General features: G+C 39.9%; 1 protein-coding gene across 4 annotated transcripts in view; it reads right to left on the bottom strand.

Moving 5' to 3' along the window:
• The window catches only part of LOC110493827 (CSC1-like protein 2), a 100,538-nt gene that overhangs the window by 42,556 nt on the left and 38,661 nt on the right, over positions 1-19,321 (bottom strand). For 3 of the 4 annotated variants that reach the window (XM_021568328.2, XM_021568329.2, XM_036949803.1), the window contains exons 4-10: positions 14,071-14,109; positions 9,712-9,802; positions 8,565-8,602; positions 4,465-4,607; positions 1,915-1,966; positions 1,569-1,677; positions 1,308-1,378 (exon numbers count right to left, since the gene is read on the bottom strand). In XM_021568328.2, the coding sequence (XP_021424003.1) occupies positions 1,308-1,378; positions 1,569-1,677; positions 1,915-1,966; positions 4,465-4,607; positions 8,565-8,602; positions 9,712-9,802; positions 14,071-14,109 (543 nt within the window). The remainder of the gene's footprint in view (positions 1-1,307; positions 1,379-1,568; positions 1,678-1,914; positions 1,967-4,464; positions 4,608-8,564; positions 8,603-9,711; positions 9,803-14,070; positions 14,110-19,321) is intronic. The other variant, XM_021568331.2, reaches the window with a different exon arrangement.

Genomic DNA, 19,321 nt, shown 5'->3' with positions numbered 1-19,321 from the left:
AAGAAGGAATAAAACTGGCCTTTTTTAGACTAGTTGAGTATCTGGAGCATCAGCATTTGCGGGTTCGATTACAAGCTCAAAATGGCCAGAAACAAAGAACTTTCTTCTGAAACTCGTCAGTCTATTCTTATTCTGAGAAATAAAGGCTATTCCTAGCGAGAAATTGCCAAGAAACTGAAGATCTCGTACAACGCTGTGTACTACTCCCTTCACAAAACAGCGCAAACTGGCACTAACCAGAATAGAAAGAGGAGTGGGAGGCCCCAGTGCACAACTGAGCAACAGGACAAGTACATTTGTCTAGTTTGAAAAACAGACGCCTCACAAGTCCTCAACTGGCAGCTTCATTAAAATAGTACCCGCAAAACACGAGTCTCAACGTCAACAGTGAAGAGGCGACTCCGGGATGCTGGCCTTCTAGACAGAGTTCCTCTGTCCAGTGTCTGTTCTTTTGTCCATCTTAATCTTTTATTTTTATTGGTCAGTCTGAGATAAGGCTTTGTTGTAACTCTGCCTAGAAGGCCAGCATCCTGGAGTCGCCTCTTCACTGTTGACATTGAGACTGGTGTTTCGTTTTTTTGTGTTTAAGATTATTTTATGCCAAATATAAATGAAATGGTAAATTATGTACTGTGTCATTTTGGAGTCACTTTTATTGTAAATAAGAATATATTTTTCTAAACACTTCCACAATAATGTGGAAGCTAACGTGTTTACAGATAATCCTGAATGGATCGTGAATAATGATGAGTGAGAAAGTTTGAGGTTCAAAGATCATACCCCAAAGAAATGCTAACCTTCCCATTTAATGGTAATGTTTAGAAACATATGCTTAGAAACATCTATTCTTATTTACAATAAAAGTGACGACAAAATGACAATACATCACTTACCATTAATTTATATTGGGCACAACACAATCTGAAATGCATCCATAAAGTTGGTAGGGTCACAAGCTTGATGTAGTTCACTGCATGCTAGGAATATGGGATCACATACTAAACTTTTGACTAGCTTATTTATAAAATAGTCTTTATGGGTGTATATCATGTTGACCCCTTCCTTTTTTCAGCAAAAAAATATTGCTTGTTAATGCAATTGTTCAGAGAAAGAGATTTTGTTTAAGTATAATATAAGTTCCCATTTTTGTTTGCATACAGTATTTGAATGATTTATTTTACAGTCATTATTGTTCATCTTTATCAATGATGTCAATCAATTCTGACCCCCACAGTAGAATGTACCACACATGCAGGCGCAAGCCAATGCTGATGTCTGACAATAAATGAAACCAGAGAAATGCTTACTGAAAGTGTTGTTTTATGTGGACCTCTTCGGCATATTTGGAGATCCCATTGATAAATAAAGTACGTTTCACCTGGAAAAGAGCATATGCTTTGATTTATGACTGCTGAAAAAAACACATCTGTTAACCAGATGTTGCCATGTACTGTACTTCATAACTGTTACATTCCAAATGTTTCTATAGTAGCCCATGATTAAGTGGACATTGCAGTCATCTGAATTTGACGATGGATAAATAAATAAATAAATCCAATAAACTTTACCAGGTCGTCCTCCTTGTAATGCATCTTGGACGTGTGTCGTCTCATGCTGTACACAGTCAGAAGCAGGTATATGAATGCAAACGAAGTGTGGAGCCACAAGAGGTTAGTCCTGAGAAAACGCAGAAGAGATTTGATAAATATGTTGTTTAAAAGATGTCTAAAAACATTACAACCAGTATACAGTCATCTGATCATGATGTACCAAAATAATTAATAATAAAGTCATTGCAACCAGTTTTGCCTCCTGGGATTTTCCGTAACTACCCATCATTCCTTCTTTTCAAATAATGCCATTGGTTTAATATCCAACAAAATAACAAAAGCGTGTTATAAAAAATGTACCTACCCAGACTTCAGGTTTGCTATAGTGGTCCGCCCAAAGCTGTATGCATTATTTTCTGGTGACAAAAAGAGAACAATGTATATAGACATTGTCTTGTGACATTTCCTTTAAGTATTTATATTATCTGTACTTAGTCTGTTAGTCAACTTAAATAAACTTTATTGTAGCAATTTAGCTATGATAGTCAACTAAAATAAAGTAGTCTGCCTCAGAATACAACCTAACAGATTTCGTTCCAAAATCATGGGCATTAACATGGACTTCCTTTGCTGCTATAACAGCCTCCACTCTTCTGGAAAGGCTTTCCATTAGATGTTGGAACATTGTGTCGGGGACTTGCTTCCATTCAGCCACTGATGTTGGGCCATTAGGTCTGGCTCGCAGTCGGCGTTCCAATTTATCCCAAAGGTGTTTGATGGGTTTGAGGTCATGGCTCTGCAGGCCAGTCAAGTTATTCCACACCGATCACGACAAACCCTTTCTGTATGGACCTCGCTTTGTGCACGGGGGCATTATCATGCTGAAACAGGAAAGGGCCTTCCCCAAACTTTTGCCACAAAGTTGGAATGTAATTGTATGCTGTAGCGTTAAGATCTCCCTTCACTGGAACTAAGGGGCCTAGCCCGAACCATGAAAAAACACCCCAGACCATTATTCCTCATCCACCAAACTTAACAGTTGGCACTACGCATTTGGGCAGGTAGCGTTCTCCTGGCACCTGCCAAACACAGATTAGTCTGTCGGCCTGCCAGATGATGAAGCGTGATTCATTGCTCCAGAGAGCATGTTTTCACTGCTCCAGAGTCCAATGGCGGCGAGCTTTACATCACTCCAGCCGACGCTTGGCATTGTGCATGGTGATCTTAGGCTTGTGTGTCGGCTGCTCGGCTATGGAAACCCATTTCATGAAGCTCCCAACGAACAGTTATTGTACTGACATTGCTTCCAGAGGCAGTTTGGAACTCGGTAGCGACAACAAGAAGGAAACAGTACAGAATAAAAATATCACAAAACATGCATCCTGTTTGCAATAAGGAACTAAAGTAACACTGCAAAAAAATGTGGCAAAGAAATTAACTTTCGCAGTGCTGAGGTGTCACTACAGCCTTGGGTTCAATCCCAGGCTGTCATAGCCAGCCGTGACTGGGAGACCCATGAGGCAGCACGCAATTGGCCCAGCGTCGTCCGGGAATGGCCGGTCTGGATTTCCTTGTCTCATCGTGCTCTAGCGACTCCTTGTGGCGGGCTGGGCGCCTGCAAGCTGACTTTCGGTTGTCAGTTGTACGGTGTTTCCTCCGATAGATTGGTGCAGCTGGCAAGAAGCAGGGTGGCTTGGTAGGGTCGTGTTTCGGGGGATGCATGTTTCTTGACCTTCGCCTCTCCTGAGTCCATAGGGGAGTTGCAGCAATGAGACAAGACTAACTACCAATTGGATATCACGAAATTAGGGAGAAAAGGGGGTAAAAGGAAAACAATTGTTTTTTAAATAACTTCATGTACTGAATACAAAAGTGTTGCGTTGGGTAGAATTTGCCCCAAACATATCACTGATTACCACTTCATATTTCCAAGAATTGTGGTGGCTGCATCATGTTATGGGTATTTTTTTCATCAGCGAGGGAGTTTTTTTTATGATAAAAATAAACGTAATAGAGCTAAGCACCGATCAAATCCTAGAGAAAAACCTAGTTCAGTGCTTTCCAAAAGACACTGGGAGACAAATTCACCTTACAGTAGGACAATAACCTAAAACACAAGGCCAAATATATAATGGAATTGCTTACCAAGATGATGTTGAATGTTCCTCAGTGGCCTAGTTACAGTTTGGACTTTAATTGGCTTATGGCTATGGCAAGACTTGAAAATGGCCGACTAGCAAGGATCAACAATAAACTCGGGAGAGCTTGAAGAATTAAAAAAATGTGCAAATAATGTACAATACAACTGTGCAAAGCTCTTAGAGACGTACCCAGAAAGACTCACAGCTGTAATGGCTGCCAAATGTGATTCTAACATATATTGACTCAGGGGTGTGAATAATTCTGTATTTAATTTTCAATACATTAGAAAAATGTTTTAGAAAAATGTTTTACAGATATGTTTTCCCTTTTTCATTATGGGGTAGTGTGTATAGATGGGATTCCATTTTGAATTCAGGCTGTAACAACAAAATGTGAAGTAAGTCAAGGGGTATGAATACTTTTTGAAGGCACTGCAAATGCCTTAATGGGCCGTTTTGGCATATCAAAACCCAAAACAAGGACCGATTGGTCCATTGGTGTTTTTGTTGTCATAGGAGATTTTGTAAACGAACTGTACAATGGAGAGCAGATATGCTACTTCTATGTGCAAATCTGATGGAATACGTCTTCATGTTGTACCATTGTTTATTTCTTTGTTGAAGTCACATTAATTGGCAAAGTCTCACATGACCGACAACAAAAACAATGTAGTGTGTCTAACTTAAGGTGATCTCATAAAATAAGGGATTTATAAAGGTAAACAAGAGGTACATTTCATTAATAGAAATTAATGGAAATCTGGCATACTCACCCAAAAGGTCTCCAGAAAAGTTGACCGGCAGGACGATGCCCACAGACAGAACCCCAACAACCACCAGCTGGCCGATGATGTGGCGCTGGAAGGAAAGGTAGTGCACGGCGTCCTCACCACACTTCTCCCGGATCTCCTCGTCCCTAGGTGGGGTGAGGGCAGGAGAAGTGGGTTCACTTTTGGAATATAAGTTGAGACCCATTTACACAGAGACAAGAACCTTATTTTTAAACGTTTTGACCTTATTTTTGGTGAAAGGGGTAGGAGGTACATTTTTTACATTTTAATTAAAACCACTTAAAGCCCAGCATGAGACCTAGTTATGTGCAAACCTGGGATAACTAGTTTTAAACTATGCTTTGTGTAAAGTAACAATTTTTGGGAAGGAACAAATAGTTTGTTTGGCGGTGACAACAATAAATGGCATGGCTGTGTCTGGAACTGCATGTTGCAGATAGAAATATAATGAATAGAGCACACAATTTCTTATACTTTTCCACTATCCGACAGCAAATCATATTTGATCTACACAATTCATTATATGAAAATTCGGTAAAATGTCCATTCTTCGGAATGTCCATTGCCTCAGGTGTAGATAATCAAGTCAAACCAATTAACTAATAATATTTTTTTACAGATAAGTATAACCAAGTTGTGACGCTCAACTACTATGACTATCAACATGCCACTGAAAAGGTCGAAAGCTGCTGATTTTATGATACCTGAAAATACTGCAGAGACATTCAAAGCCATTTGCAAACAGCAAGTTGGATGCTTAGAAAAAACAATTTAGAAACATTTTTTTTTCTTCATCTGAGGGTAAGTGCTCTCGTTTCAAACACACACTATACCATCTTTAAAAAGACAGTTTACACAGAGTACAAACTAACATGTTCAACCTACCTAGGTTAATTCAAGAAGGCTGTTATTAAATGTGTTCCCTTTCGACATTTAATAGCCATATTTTGTTAACATTAAACTGTTCTTATGGCTGTGTAATAAAACTAATTACTTTGAGCAACATTTTATTAGCATGTTGTTAAATAACATTTTGATAATTGCATTTTATTTGCATAGCAATGAGCTGAGAGTATTTATAAGTATGGTATTACTCTATTATGCAATTATAAAACAATTACCAAAGTTCTATGTAACACCAATGTTGCTATTGTAATAATCAAAGAAATTACAGATGTATAAGAACTTGATGTCAAGTGTTACTATATTACCTTATTTCTCACTCATTGTGAAAATATATTTGTTAGTCATTTAGAAATACTCTAATTTTGAGATATGTCCCTCATACAGGTTATTTCTAGGATATAGATTAAGATTCATATCTGAGAGCCCTCCAAACCATGTGCTAACGATCATACACTGAACAAAAATAAACACAACATGCAACAATTTCAAAGATTTTACTGAGTTGCAGTTCATAAGGAAATTAGTTAATTGAAATAAATTCACAAAACGTGAGAGAAATAACTATTTTGTGCGTATGGAAAATGTATTGGACGTTTTAATTGAGCTCATGAAACATGGGACCAACAATTTACATGTGTTCATATTTTTGTTCAGTATATATTTAGACTAATTCAACTAAAGGTTGACCGATTAATCGGAATGGCCGAATTAAGGCCGATTTCAAGTTTTCATAACAATCGGAAATAGGTATTTTTGGATACCAATTTGGCAGATGATTATTATTTTATTTTTTACACCTTTATTTAATCTTTGTTTAACTAGGCAAGTCAGTTAAGAACACATTCTTATTTTCAACGACGGCCTAGAGGTGGGTTAACTGCCTCGTTCAGGGGCAGTTAACGACAGATTTTTACCTTGTCAGCTCGGGGGATTCAATCTTGCAACCTTACAGTTAACTAGTCCAACGCTCTAACCACCTGATTACATTGCACTCCATGAGGAGACTGCCTGTTATGCAAATGCAGTAAGCCAAGGATAGTTGCTAGCTAACATTAAACTTCTCTTATAAAAAACAATCAATCAATCATAATCACTAGTTAACTACACATGGTTGATGATATTACTAGTTTATCTAGCGTGTCCTGCGTTGCATATAATCGATGCGGTGCGTATCGTTGCTCCAATGTGTACCTAACCATAAACATCAATGCCTTTCTTAAAATCAATACACAGAAGTATATATTTTTAAACCTGCATATTTAGCTAAAAGAAATCCAGGTTAGCAGGCAATATTAACCAGGTGAAATTCTTTCACTTCTCTTGCGTTCATTGCACGCAGAGTTAGTGTATATGCAACATTTTGGGCCGCCTAATTTACCAGAATTTGACGTAATTATTACATAAGGTTGAAGGTTGTGCAATGTAACAAGAATATTTAGACTTATGGATGCCACTCGTTAGATAAAATACAGAATGGTTCTGTATTTCACTGAAAGAATAAACGTCTTGTTTTCGAGATGATAGTTTCCGGATTCGGCCATATTAATGACCTAAGGCTCGTATTTCTGTGTGTTATTATCATGTTATAACTGTCTATGATTTGATAGAGCAGTCTGACTGAGCGATGGTAGGCAGCAGCAGGCTCGTAAGCATTCATTCAAACAGCACTTTCGTGCATTTGGCATTAGAGCGACTGCTGCCAATTCACTCCATTCACCCAATTCACTTCAGCTGTTTATGACTTCAAGCCTATCAACTCCTGATATTAGGCTGGTGTAACCGATGTGAAATTGCTAGCTAGTTAGCGGGGTGCGCGCTAATACCGTTTCAAACGTCACTCGCTCAGACTTGGAGTGGTTGTTCCCCTTGCTCTGCATGGGTAACGCTGCTTCGAGGGTGGCCGTTGTCGTTGTGTTCCTGATTCGAGCCCAGGTAGGAGCAAGTAATTATTTTCAAAACACCATCAATAGATACATATTATGTTAGATCTGTAGTAGTTTTTAAAGGAAAAGGTTCACACATCCGAGTTATTGGGGTTCAAGCAGACAGAAATCCGGCCAGTATGACGTAGAACTGATTAAGTTGCTCTCACTACACTGGAAGTTAACAGGAATATGACATTTAGGATTGCAAAAACGTCTATCGTACAGGTCATATTTCAATACTGGCCGATGTCAAAACTCAGGAGGGTGTCTTCTCTTGAATGAGCCATTGATTTTATTTTTGTGATATTCCTACCTCGAGAAATGTGTAATTTAACGGAGGGTCTAGCACATTTTCTGCCTTTTTAGTCCGGGGTGAATTGTATGGTGCCGTTGTCAGAGATATTATAGAAAGGAGATAGGAATCCAAGGAATCTAATGAATAATGGAAAGTATAAACCCCACCCAGCAGACTGTCGACTAATCGCATTCACATTGTCATGCTGCGTCACACGGTTGCTAAACTAATCGTCACACAATCCCTTCTCAAAGTCAGTATATATGTCGAGGAATGTGCCTATTGTCCTCGAAAGTACGCAATGTAACGAGCTATACGATATTACAGATAGCAAGTTAATTATCGCACATCTCGGAAAAGATTTGTAATGTTGTACTTCTTTTTGACAAAATTCGTGTTGGGTTTTGAGCTAGCGCCCAACAGACTCCCATTCACTCTTTGCAGAAGAGTGCGCCTTCACCCAGAATGCACTGCGCGGCCCATTGCCGCAGGCAACGTTTACCATCTCCTCAAATGTTAAACCCCACCCTGAGGCGCATTATTCACAGGTTGAACATGGTGAGATTGGAGACTCCTAAATTGATAGCTGTAAAATTGCCTAAAAGAAGTTGCACTAACTAGCCACTTGACATGCTAATATTGTATTTGGGATGCAGCAGAGATGGTGCTATGTCCTGGTCTAAAAAACAGACCGGTGAACATTCTTTATATATTTCATAGATAAGAAAGATTGTAGCTGAGAATTAATCAAGGATTCTAATATTTTTGAGAGGCAAGAATGTTTTGAAATAGGGCCATAGTTATTTATCACCGTTTCTTCCGATCAGAGGTGACCTTTAGCACATTAGCATTACTATTCATTCAGTAGCACATTTTTGTGGCAACTTGATGTGCATGATCTCTAGCTTTTTCCCAATCAAGTATTTACATAGAACGTTGATAACAGACTCACTTACTTTATTCTGAAGATGGCAGTTAACCAGGAACAGAAGCCCTGCAGTGTAGACATGCACAATGACAATCAGACATTTGAAAAATATGCAGTTTAAAACAAAAAAAATTGCAGTTGAAAACAGTCGCTTTTCAACAGATGGAGATAAAAAAATAAAAAAATGAAATTCCACACAATCAAATAATTTGACAGTGGTGATGCATTATAAAGTGTTTTCGTTTTTAGGCCCCAATTCAATCAATTGCAGATAAATAAAAAACAATGCTGGTTTATTCTGTATCAGAGGTGTTAAATCCAACATGCTATTCTCATGGTTATTGGATGTTGATGTGAAACCTAAACTCAAAACATAGTGTAAACATTTAGAATTAAACTACAGTGTTCCTTTATCTGCAATTTTTTTAATTGGGGTGCAAGTACTGTATGATCAGAGAGGGCAATAAACAGGGGACTGTCTGGGGTAAAACCAACATGATCAGGACAGCTATAGCAGTGGCCCAATCGTGATGTGAGTTTTAGTGAACAGACAGGGAGAGTGGAGGCAGAGCCTTAGCCTACCAGCTGGGATTAAAAGGCTAGGAGGTAGAAAGAGATAACGTGGACTGAATTTACCTACTAGGGTGATTACAGTGCTACACATGACTCGGGGATATCGTATGGAGTTCCATAGAATGTTCTTGAGTGACATTGGTGTTTGGATAACTGACTGGTTTAGCTTATATTTCTGTAAAAGTCACAAGTTTTAAAATATGTATGAGTGTCTGTTCCACGCACTGGGGCATTTCATCTTAAGGATATTAAATTCAAACTATCACCACATAAAATACTGTGTTGCATTACTTGGAAGAGTCAAGAGAGATAAGGAGATAAGTCTCCCTTATGATAAAACATCTATGTACTGAATCGATAAGGGGTGGGAAGTCTCTATCAGGAGTCACCAAGTGAAACTCTGTGTCTGACGGACCTGACTCCACCCACATCCAAGGCTGGCAGCCAGCGGCTTTACAGTCCTCTACTTATCTTGCATTATTTAACAGGGATGGGAGGCAAAGCAAATGGAGTCGATTAAAGAGATGCACGTGTGACCAGTAGGAGACAACCTCAGTGGTGGGGAAACATTCGGAGGGAGGGAGTAGGGAGGGATTTCTCACGTTATCCCGTTGATCGAAGTCGACAGAGCTGGAGACTGAAGTGAGACGTTCATAGCGGTCTGGCGTTTCAGAATGCAGAGCTGAGGCAACACTGGAAACAGAGGACAAGTGTCAGGCTTTGATGGAGGCATGGAGAACAAGGCAGGACCGGGTGCTGCAACTGTGGTTTAGTTTGTTAATTTGTGGTTTGAAACAGAATGGAATTGAGGCTAGAGGAAAAGCTAATGAGGTCGATTCCATTTTAATTCCATCAATTCAGAAAGTAAACAGAAAATTGGAATGTCAGTTTACTTCCTGAATTTACAACATTTAAATATAATTTGACCCCAACCCACATGTTTCACTGCTGCATATTTATCATCAAAAATTTCAATTTATTAATGAAACCATAACAGTTACTCAACAATGTCTGTAGAACCATGCAATTCTGTGTATATTTTATAGTCAGTTTGATAAACTCTCCATCTCTCGGAGGGTCTAACATGACACATTCAAGATCCCATCATCCCTCAGCGGAATTACTGGCCAATCAAGCATTGCTGACTTGGTACGTACAGAGGCGTCAATCAGAAAACAGTTAATTTAGTCATTGTCACATGAGATAATCCTACATTTGACTTTTTACTGTAGATACTATGCACTAACAAAATCACACAACATTTCACTTGAACTCCCCACACCAAGGTCAACATCAACAAGGCTGCTATGTGAATGACATAATAGATGTCCAGCTCCACGAGTTCAACATTTGTAACTACACAAACATCAAACTCGTGGGGCTGGATAGATGTCTAGATTATGGTTTGTGTCATGACTGTAAAGTCTGGTAGAATCAGCCAACAGTGTAATGACGGTTTATGACATCTGCCTTGTCAGGGAGGTATCAAGTAAAGGGTTACCCCTCACTCTATAGGACAAGAGACATACACAGTGTGCAACTCAGACCAACACAACTCTGGCTGAGGGTGCCCCAAGTATGCCAAGCATCCAGACATTAAGGTAGGCATCATTGAGGGTACCCTCAAGCCAAATATTGGTTGTGTGCTAGCAGTATAATTTTTTAGACTGAAGAAAGGCTTTGAACTATCTATGTTGGCCACCATTGCATTGTGCTGCCTATCATGCCTGAAGAAATACTCTATATATACAAAAGTATGTGGACTCACCTTCACATTAGTGGATTTGACCATTTCAGCCACACCCATTGCTGACAGGTGTATAACTTCGAGCACATAGCCATGCAATCTCCAGACAAATATTGGCAGTAGAATGGCCTTACTGAAGAGCTCAGTGACTTTCAACGTGGCACCGTCATAAGATGACACCTTTCCAACAAGTAAATTTGTCAAATTTCTTCCCTGCTAGAGCTGCCCCCCGGTCAACTGTAAATATTGTGGAAATGTCTAGGAGCAACAACGGCTCAGCCGTGAAGCGGTAGGCCACAAGCTCACAGAACGGGACAGCAGAGTGCTGAAGAGCAACAATCACTACAGAGTTCCAAACTGCCTCTGGAAGCAACGTCAACACAAGAACTGTTCGTCGGGAGCTTCATGAAATGGGTTTCCATGGCCGACCAGCCGCACACAAGCCTAAGATCACCATGTGCAATGCCAAGCGTCGGATGGAGTGGTGTAAAGGTCACCACCATTGGACTCCAGAGCAGTGGAAACGCATTCTCACGAGTGATGAAGCACGCGTCACCATCTGGCAATCCGACGGACAAATCTGGGTTTGGCGGATACCAGGCGAACGCTCCTTGCCTCAATGCATAGTGCCAACTGTAAAGTTTGGTGAAGGAGGAGTAGTTTCCAACCTCACTAAATGCTTGTGGCTGAATGGAAGCAAGATCCCGCAGCAATGTTCCAACATCTAGTGGAAAACCTTCCTAGAAGAGTGGAGGCTGTTATAGCAGCAAAGGGAGAGACCAACTCCATATTATTACCCATGATTTTGGAATGAGATGTTCGATGAGCAGGTGTCCACATACTTTGGTCATGTAGTGTATCATCTTTGATATGCATAATCTCATTTTGTGATTAGAGCTCCACTGAGCAATGGACATGCATTGTCTTATGCTTTAAACGCCAAGGGCCATATTCAATTCAACCTATTAACTGTCTTCTCATCATGAGCAATTGTTTTTTTTACGCTATAAGAAAGCCTGTTTTGGGTTATGTATGTTAAAACAAAAAACTGCAACTCAAGGCCAGGCACTACGGGCAAATGTTTTGTGTTTATTTTACCTTTATTTAGCTAGGCAAGTCAGTTAAGAACAAATTCTTATTTTCAATGACGGCCTAACTGCCTTGTTCAGGGGTTCAGGGGTAGAATGTCAGCTCGGGGATTCGATCTTGCAACCTTCTGGTTACTAGTCCAACGCTCTAACCACTAGGCTACCTGCCGCCCCTAATGACTGACAATGACAGTTTCCAGAAAAATTGATTTACAGGATATGCAAATATTTGCATATTTAATTAAATATAGAGTACCACAGTATGAGTCATAATACCCATAAAACCTAGGAGGTCAAACAGGGAAATGGTTCCAATAATTATTCCACCATAGATCTTTCCCATAGGGGATTTAGAAACGCTTCAAATAAGGGCTGTGTTTCGTGTAGGCTTACCCTGGCGTGAAGTTTGGATAACCATGTAAATCTTTCTAGGACAAGGTGACTTTGATCAATATATTTGCCTGTATTTACCCCCCCTAAAATGAAATGCTAATTAGCTGCTAATGTGGCTATCATAAAGAACTGCAAATGCCATGATGATCTGAACGAGACTGCCGAATCAAGGCAAAGGTCATCTCTGGATTAACCATCTAACATTAGCTAAATGTAGTAATGAATAAATTGGCTACATTTCTTTAAAACTGACAGTTCTGTGAACTGTCTTGTGCAAGTTTTAAATTTACACAATACTTTTTAGTAAAGGTGTCAGCTAGAGATGATGTGCAGAACCTTGCAGGGATTTGTAGTTTTGCATGATGTCTACTTTGATGCTAATTTGCATTTTCGAATCCGAGAGTAAATGATAAAATAGTATATTGATAAAATCACATTGACCGAGAGAGAATTACATGGTTATCAAAACTTCACGCCAGGGTAAGCCTACATGAAACACATCCCTTGTTTTAAGTATTTCTAAAATCCCCTGTGGGAAAAATGGTTTTAAAAAAATGATTGGAACCATTTCCCTGTTTGACTGCTAGGTTTTAAGGGTATTATGACACCTCCAGAGTGGGGCTCTACAGCCTAGGTGATTGTGATTAAGGGGGGGGGGGGGCATCAGTGTGGTGCCTGGCCTCAACAACAACAGTATTACTCCATAATTTCTTGAAGGGTAGGATTTGTTTTTGACCTATTCCGGAAAGACAGTTAGCGATTTTGAATAGGGCCCAAAGTCTACAAATAGGTTGTTATAGATGCAGCACTGGGTGTGTATTGTAATCTCCCACTCTTACATCCTACAACAGAAGATCTACCACGGTCCAACAATAAACTTAGTCCAATGACGACATGTACAGAAATGGGGGCATTTATCCGTCAGGACAGAAGACCACATTCCACTTTCTAGCTGGATTCCAATCTGAAAACACTCCTTTCCTCTGCCTTTATTGACCCCTTCATAGCCCTGAATGTACAGAGGGGAAGGGGTCATTTTTTGACTGAGAACCCAGCCTGTGAGAACTTGGCTTCTTATCGTCTAATAAAGGGTCCACTCGGGAGGTGCTATCATCACAGCTAATGTCACAAGGATTCACAAAGACGCCACAGCAAGAGGGCCTAGGGAAGTTCACATCCACCCTGATTCACCGTTTACCTTGTATTATTTGCTCTCAGTGTATCATAGTTACCCTTTTCTCTTCTCCGACTATGTTATATTCAAATATGTAAAAAGGAAGCATGCATGTCAAAAGATTAATATGTTAGGTGACAGTCAAAAGCATCAGAAGCCATGGCAGATACACTGGTGGAAGTCAACAGTATGGTTAATGGCACACAAGGCACTTATGGTGGGTTAACCAAAGTCAGAGTCGACACCCAATAAAAACCACAGCAAAAAGCAGTGACGGAGCCCTCACACCAAACCATCTTGCTTGTTAATAAGATAGATACACATAAACCTTTCTCACACACACACCAACCCACAGGACACCCCAATTGGAGTTGATTGCAGTACATTATAGAATTGGAATGCAAGCACACACACACACACACACCTGAAAGGAAAAAAGAGAGTGTTAGTCCACCAGTGAGCAGGACAAGAACAGTTAGGACAGTAAAGCAACCAGGGAAGAGAGAAGACGACATTGGAAAACCAGGAGATAATCAAAACGTGTTTAAAAACAACATACTATTCCCGCTCCTCCAATCCGTTGAAACGCTTCTTCGATCTTCACAGTGAAACAAACAAAAAAAACAGGAAAAATGAGCATAATCGGCATGAAAAGGAGTACACATTTACTTCATTAAGGTTAGTCCTGGATAGAAATCCTGAAGTGTCAACAAATTAGATGTTACACAATGTATAGGAGCAGGACAGGTTTATGAGAGCCATAGGTGGGGTGAGGTTGAGGGGCGATCCATCACATCACATGGGCCCTGATCAAATGTCACCCCACAATCCTCACCACACACACAGACATACAACTCCCACACTGGTGACCCCTGCTTCATCACAGCTCTGAAAGAACCCCTGAAAGCAAGAAAACAGCTGTGTGTGTGAGTGCGTCTGTTAGTGCTGACCAATTAACAAAAATGTGGGCCCGGTTTACTCATTGACCAACGTTTTTATCTGAACTCACCACGCTGTTTCTCTAGAGAGAAATCAAATCCAGTAAAAACTGTGGGAAGTTCAACATAGTTTAGTGCAGAAAATGTGGTAATTAAGTACATTGACAACAATCCACCCTTGCAGACAGCTGCCCGTTCTTGCCTGGGCATACACGGAGACAAAAGGGTGCGTTTTTCTCCATCTAGGCGCAGGAGCAGTTAGTATAGCATTAGGTGCTTGCCTCTCTTTCCCGCCCAAAAATGTGTTTGCTTGTAGAGCAGCTTTGCTGTGCAAGCCAGACGGTGGAAAGTTACAACAGCGCTGTGCAGTACGTGACCATATGGCTGACGCAGGCAGTGGCTCCACTTCTGTCAGCAGCGTAATTTTTGGGAAAGCTGGGAAACTTTTTTGGACTATGAACCGGCAACGAATGAATTAAGTGATAGGCAGTAATATTGGCAGTCACTACCTTCATGGGGCTTTTATTAGCTAATTGTTTTATTATGTGTAGTTACAGAAGAAAAACAAAAATCTTACCAATATTGAAGACCGTGACTATTTTTCAAAAACCGAACCGTAACCAAATCATCCTCAAAAAACATGAAATCACTCAGCACTAGTGTGTGTGTGTAGGGAGTGACAAGGGAGATGGAGCGGGACAGACAAGAAAACAGGAAGTATGTGGCACAAAAGAGATTGTTCAGTCAGCTGTGGGACTATAGCAGGAAACGGTTCGCCCCTCTCTCTCTCTGTCCTTTAAATTAATGGGAGGAAAGAACGATTTCAAAGAAAATGAAGCACTTAGAAATCTCATACATCATATCCATGAGCAGACCCAGGTCACTTTAAAGTAACCAAATAAGTCTTCAACTATTATTGTACTTATAAGGGGCCATCCAGGATTGGTACACAGTAAATCAAGGAGAGTTGAAATCACGGTGTAAAAATTGTTAGGGTTAAATTGACTCCACTTGAGTTATTTTAACCCTCAGCGTGATACGCTCTCTGGAGTTAGTTGGGTCGGAGTACTTTTGACTCAATTAAGAATAAAACAGAGACAGGGAGTTAAATCTACAGTGCCTTGCGAAAGTATTCGGCCCCCTTGAACTTTGCGACCTTTTACCACATTTCAGGCTTCAAACATAAAGATATAAAACTGTATTTTTTTGTGAAGAATCAACAACAAGTGGGACACAATCATGAAGTGGAACGACATTTATTGGATATTTCAAACTTTTTTAACAAATCATAAACTGAAAAATTGGGCGTGCAAAACTATTCAGCCCCCTTAAGTTAATACTTTGTAGCGCCACCTTTTGCTGCGATTACAGCTGTAAGTCGCTTGGGGTATGTCTCTATCAGTTTTGCACATCGAGAGACTGACATTTTTTCCCATTCCTCCTTGCAAAACAGCTCGAGCTCAGTGAGGTTGGATGGAGAGCATTTGTGAACAGCAGTTTTCAGTTCTTTCCACAGATTCTCGATTGGATTCAGGTCTGGACTTTGACTTGGCCATTCTAACACCTGGATATGTTTATTTTTGAACCATTCCATTGTAGATGTTGCTTTATGTTTTGGATCATTGTCTTGTTGGAAGACAAATCTCCGTCCCAGTCTCAGGTCTTTTGCAGACTCCATCAGGTTTTCTTCCAGAATGGTCCTGTATTTGGCTCCATCCATCTTCCCATCAATTTTAACCATCTTCCCTGTCCCTGCTGAAGAAAAGCAGGCCCAAACCATGATGCTGCCACCACCATGTTTGACAGTGGGGATGGTGTGTTCAGCTGTGTTGCTTTTACGCCAAACATAACGTTTTGCATTGTTGCCAAAAAGTTCAATTTTGGTTTCATCTGACCAGAGCACCTTCTTCCACATGTTTGGTGTGTCTCCCAGGTGGCTTGTGGCAAACTTTAAACAACACTTTTTATGGATATCTTTAATGGCTTTCTTCTTGCCATTCTTCCATAAAGGCCAGATTTGTGCAATATACGACTGATTGTTGTCCTATGGACAGAGTCTCCCACCTCAGCTGTAGATCTCTGCAGTTCATCCAGAGTGATCATGGGCCTCTTGGCTGCATCTCTGATCAGTCTTCTCCTTGTATGAGCTGAAAGTTTAGAGGGACGGCCAGGTCTTGGTAGATTTGCAGTGGTCTGATACTCCTTCCATTTCAATATTATCGCTTGCACAGTGCTCCTTGGGATGTTTAAAGCTTGGGAAATATTTTTGTATCCAAATTCGGCTTTAAACTTCTTCACAACAGTATCTCGGACCTGCCTGATGTGTTCCTTGTTCTTCATGATGCTCTCTGCGCTTTTAACGGACCTCTGAGACTATCACAGTGCAGGTGCATTTATACGGAGACTTGATTACACACAGATGGATTGTATTTATCATCATTAGTCATTTAGGTCAACATTGGATCATTCAGAGATCCTCACTGAACTTCTGGAGAGAGTTTGCTGCACTGAAGGTAAAGGGGCTGAATAATTTTGCACGCCCAATTTTTCAGTTTTTGATTTGTTAAAAAAGTTTGAAATATCCAATAAATGTCGTTCCACTTCATGATTGTGTCCCACTTGTTGTTGATTCTTCACAAAAAAATACAGTTTTATATCTTTATGTTTGAAGCCTGAAATGTGGCAAAAGGTCGCAAAGTTCAAGGGGGCCGAATACTTTCGCAAGGCACTGTATGGAGTATCCACAGGTGTGGGAGGGGCCTCTCATATTTCCCAGCATGCTCCGTTGCAGGTAGATTTTTTTTTTGCGTTTATTTTAATACCTGTCTTTTTGCATGTACATTGATTGTTTATAATCCTTTGTTTTTTACTTTCTGCTCCGACAGGCTTTCTGAATGCAAGTCGTGATATCTTCCCTTGAGTTGGATACCAACAGGAATTGGATATTACTTTGCTAGTTACCATAACGTGACACATTAAGATATGCAAATAAGGCATCACCCTTACACTTCAGAAGATGTAAACTGATGGAGTTGACTGTTAATTCAAAACCCAGATAAGTGTAAAATTGCAAGAGTATACTAAAACGACACTAAAAAGAGTAATCAACTATTAGAGTTGGATATTTACTCTATTAGTGTAAAAAATAATTATAATGAAAAACAGCCTGGCATCAAAGACTAGACGTAACATAGTAAATGTAAAGATGAGACTCAAAATAGTGTGATATGTTACATTTTGTATGATTACAAAAAGACAGGTTACTTAACCCTTTACACACATGGGAATGTACCTACTTGGATCAGGCTTAATTAAAATGTTTCTTCCAGAAGAAATATGAAAAGTATATGTATAAGCAATTGAAAGGGAACAGTGTGGATACATTGGAAAAATTATTAGGTCAAAATTGAGGACACAGCAGTTCACCTGTTGTTAGTGTTGATTGTATGTCCAGTTTACATTTACTGTACTTTTCACTGTATTTGTTGGAACAAAATCTGAAAATACTCTGGATACAGTCAGTAACACAAAAATACTTTTGGAAAAGGTGGGGTAGGTGCAACATTACAAAAAAATTACAAGGGTTTGACTGAGAGGACTAACATGTGTCTCCAAGTGGCCAAAGCCCCCTCCAAAGTGTGCATAGTTCCTAAGTAATTTCAATGCAGTTTTATGACTCAAAGAAGAGTTCAACTATAAGGTGTTATTTTTGTTTGTTCTCCTAGCTGTGCCCTTGAGGAAGTAGGGCAGGGACACTGGTAGTTGTTTGGTTTGGAACATAACTCTGCATCACCCACCACACCAATTACTGTTGTTTACGACTAGCTAAGTTCTAAAATATAATCTTAAGTGTTAGGCTTTCACAGGGCAATTCAGAGAAACAGATTGTAATTTTTGATGCTCATAGAAAGCAGTCATGAGTGCATTCAGGTGCGTGTCCCATTGCAAATTTTCTTCACAATAGACAAACATAGGCTTATTCTGTTCAGAACAACCCAGTCATCTTGTAACTGTGCATCAAAAACACTGTTTATGAAAATGTGATATGGAAATGTGAAGTGCACATTTTGGACTTACAGGTGTTTGAGTTGCTACAGTAGTATGACATCAAATTGGTATGTATTATAATCCTCAATGTCTCATCTTTCAAAATTCATTGAGTCCTCTTAAATTTACAGCATTTCCCTCACTCAAACAAAAAATGTGCAAAAGTTGCCCAATTAGCAGGAGGGATGGGGGCAACTTCTTGATGCGTTTGGTGCTCAGGTTCAGGACGACTGTCAGTCAAAACCCATGCAGCGCAAAGCCTGAGCTCTGATGCCATTTATATCATGTTACTGTACAGCCACTGTGTTCCATTTTAGGTGCTTAAGTGCCAAAATCTGCTATTTTCAACCTGTATACATACGGGTACGAGCGTAAAGGGCTACAGGTACACTCAGTGATATGACGTAGGTGCACAAATGAAACAGCATAGTGGGTCAATTTCCGCAACAACCTAAGAGCGTAGAAGCGCAAGGCTAAACTTCCTCACTGTTTTGCTCCCGTACCTACCACGCAAAAAATGTAATCCCGTAGTTGACCAAATTACACGAGATTAGACTGCTCTAAGGAGTGACCTCAAACTACAATTTGGTTTTCGTAGAAACAAAACACTTATGTTAGCATTTTCAGACCAAAAATTGTATTTCACTCAGAAAAGAGTGTGTATGAATTGACACATTACAATATTAAACAGCTTTGGAATAAAATGTTCAATATATTTTCTTAAACATCCTCTGTACCGTGTGCTTATTGCTTAACCATTAATATGTTCTTGGGTCATTTTGAGACCTTATGGAGCATCAGGTACTGCTGGAATGTCTACTATGG

The sequence above is a fragment of the Oncorhynchus mykiss genome, chromosome 17, assembly GCF_013265735.2.
Source record: "Oncorhynchus mykiss isolate Arlee chromosome 17, USDA_OmykA_1.1, whole genome shotgun sequence".
Lineage (NCBI taxonomy): Eukaryota > Metazoa > Chordata > Actinopteri > Salmoniformes > Salmonidae > Oncorhynchus > Oncorhynchus mykiss.
This window is presented reverse-complemented; position numbering and strand designations above follow the sequence as displayed.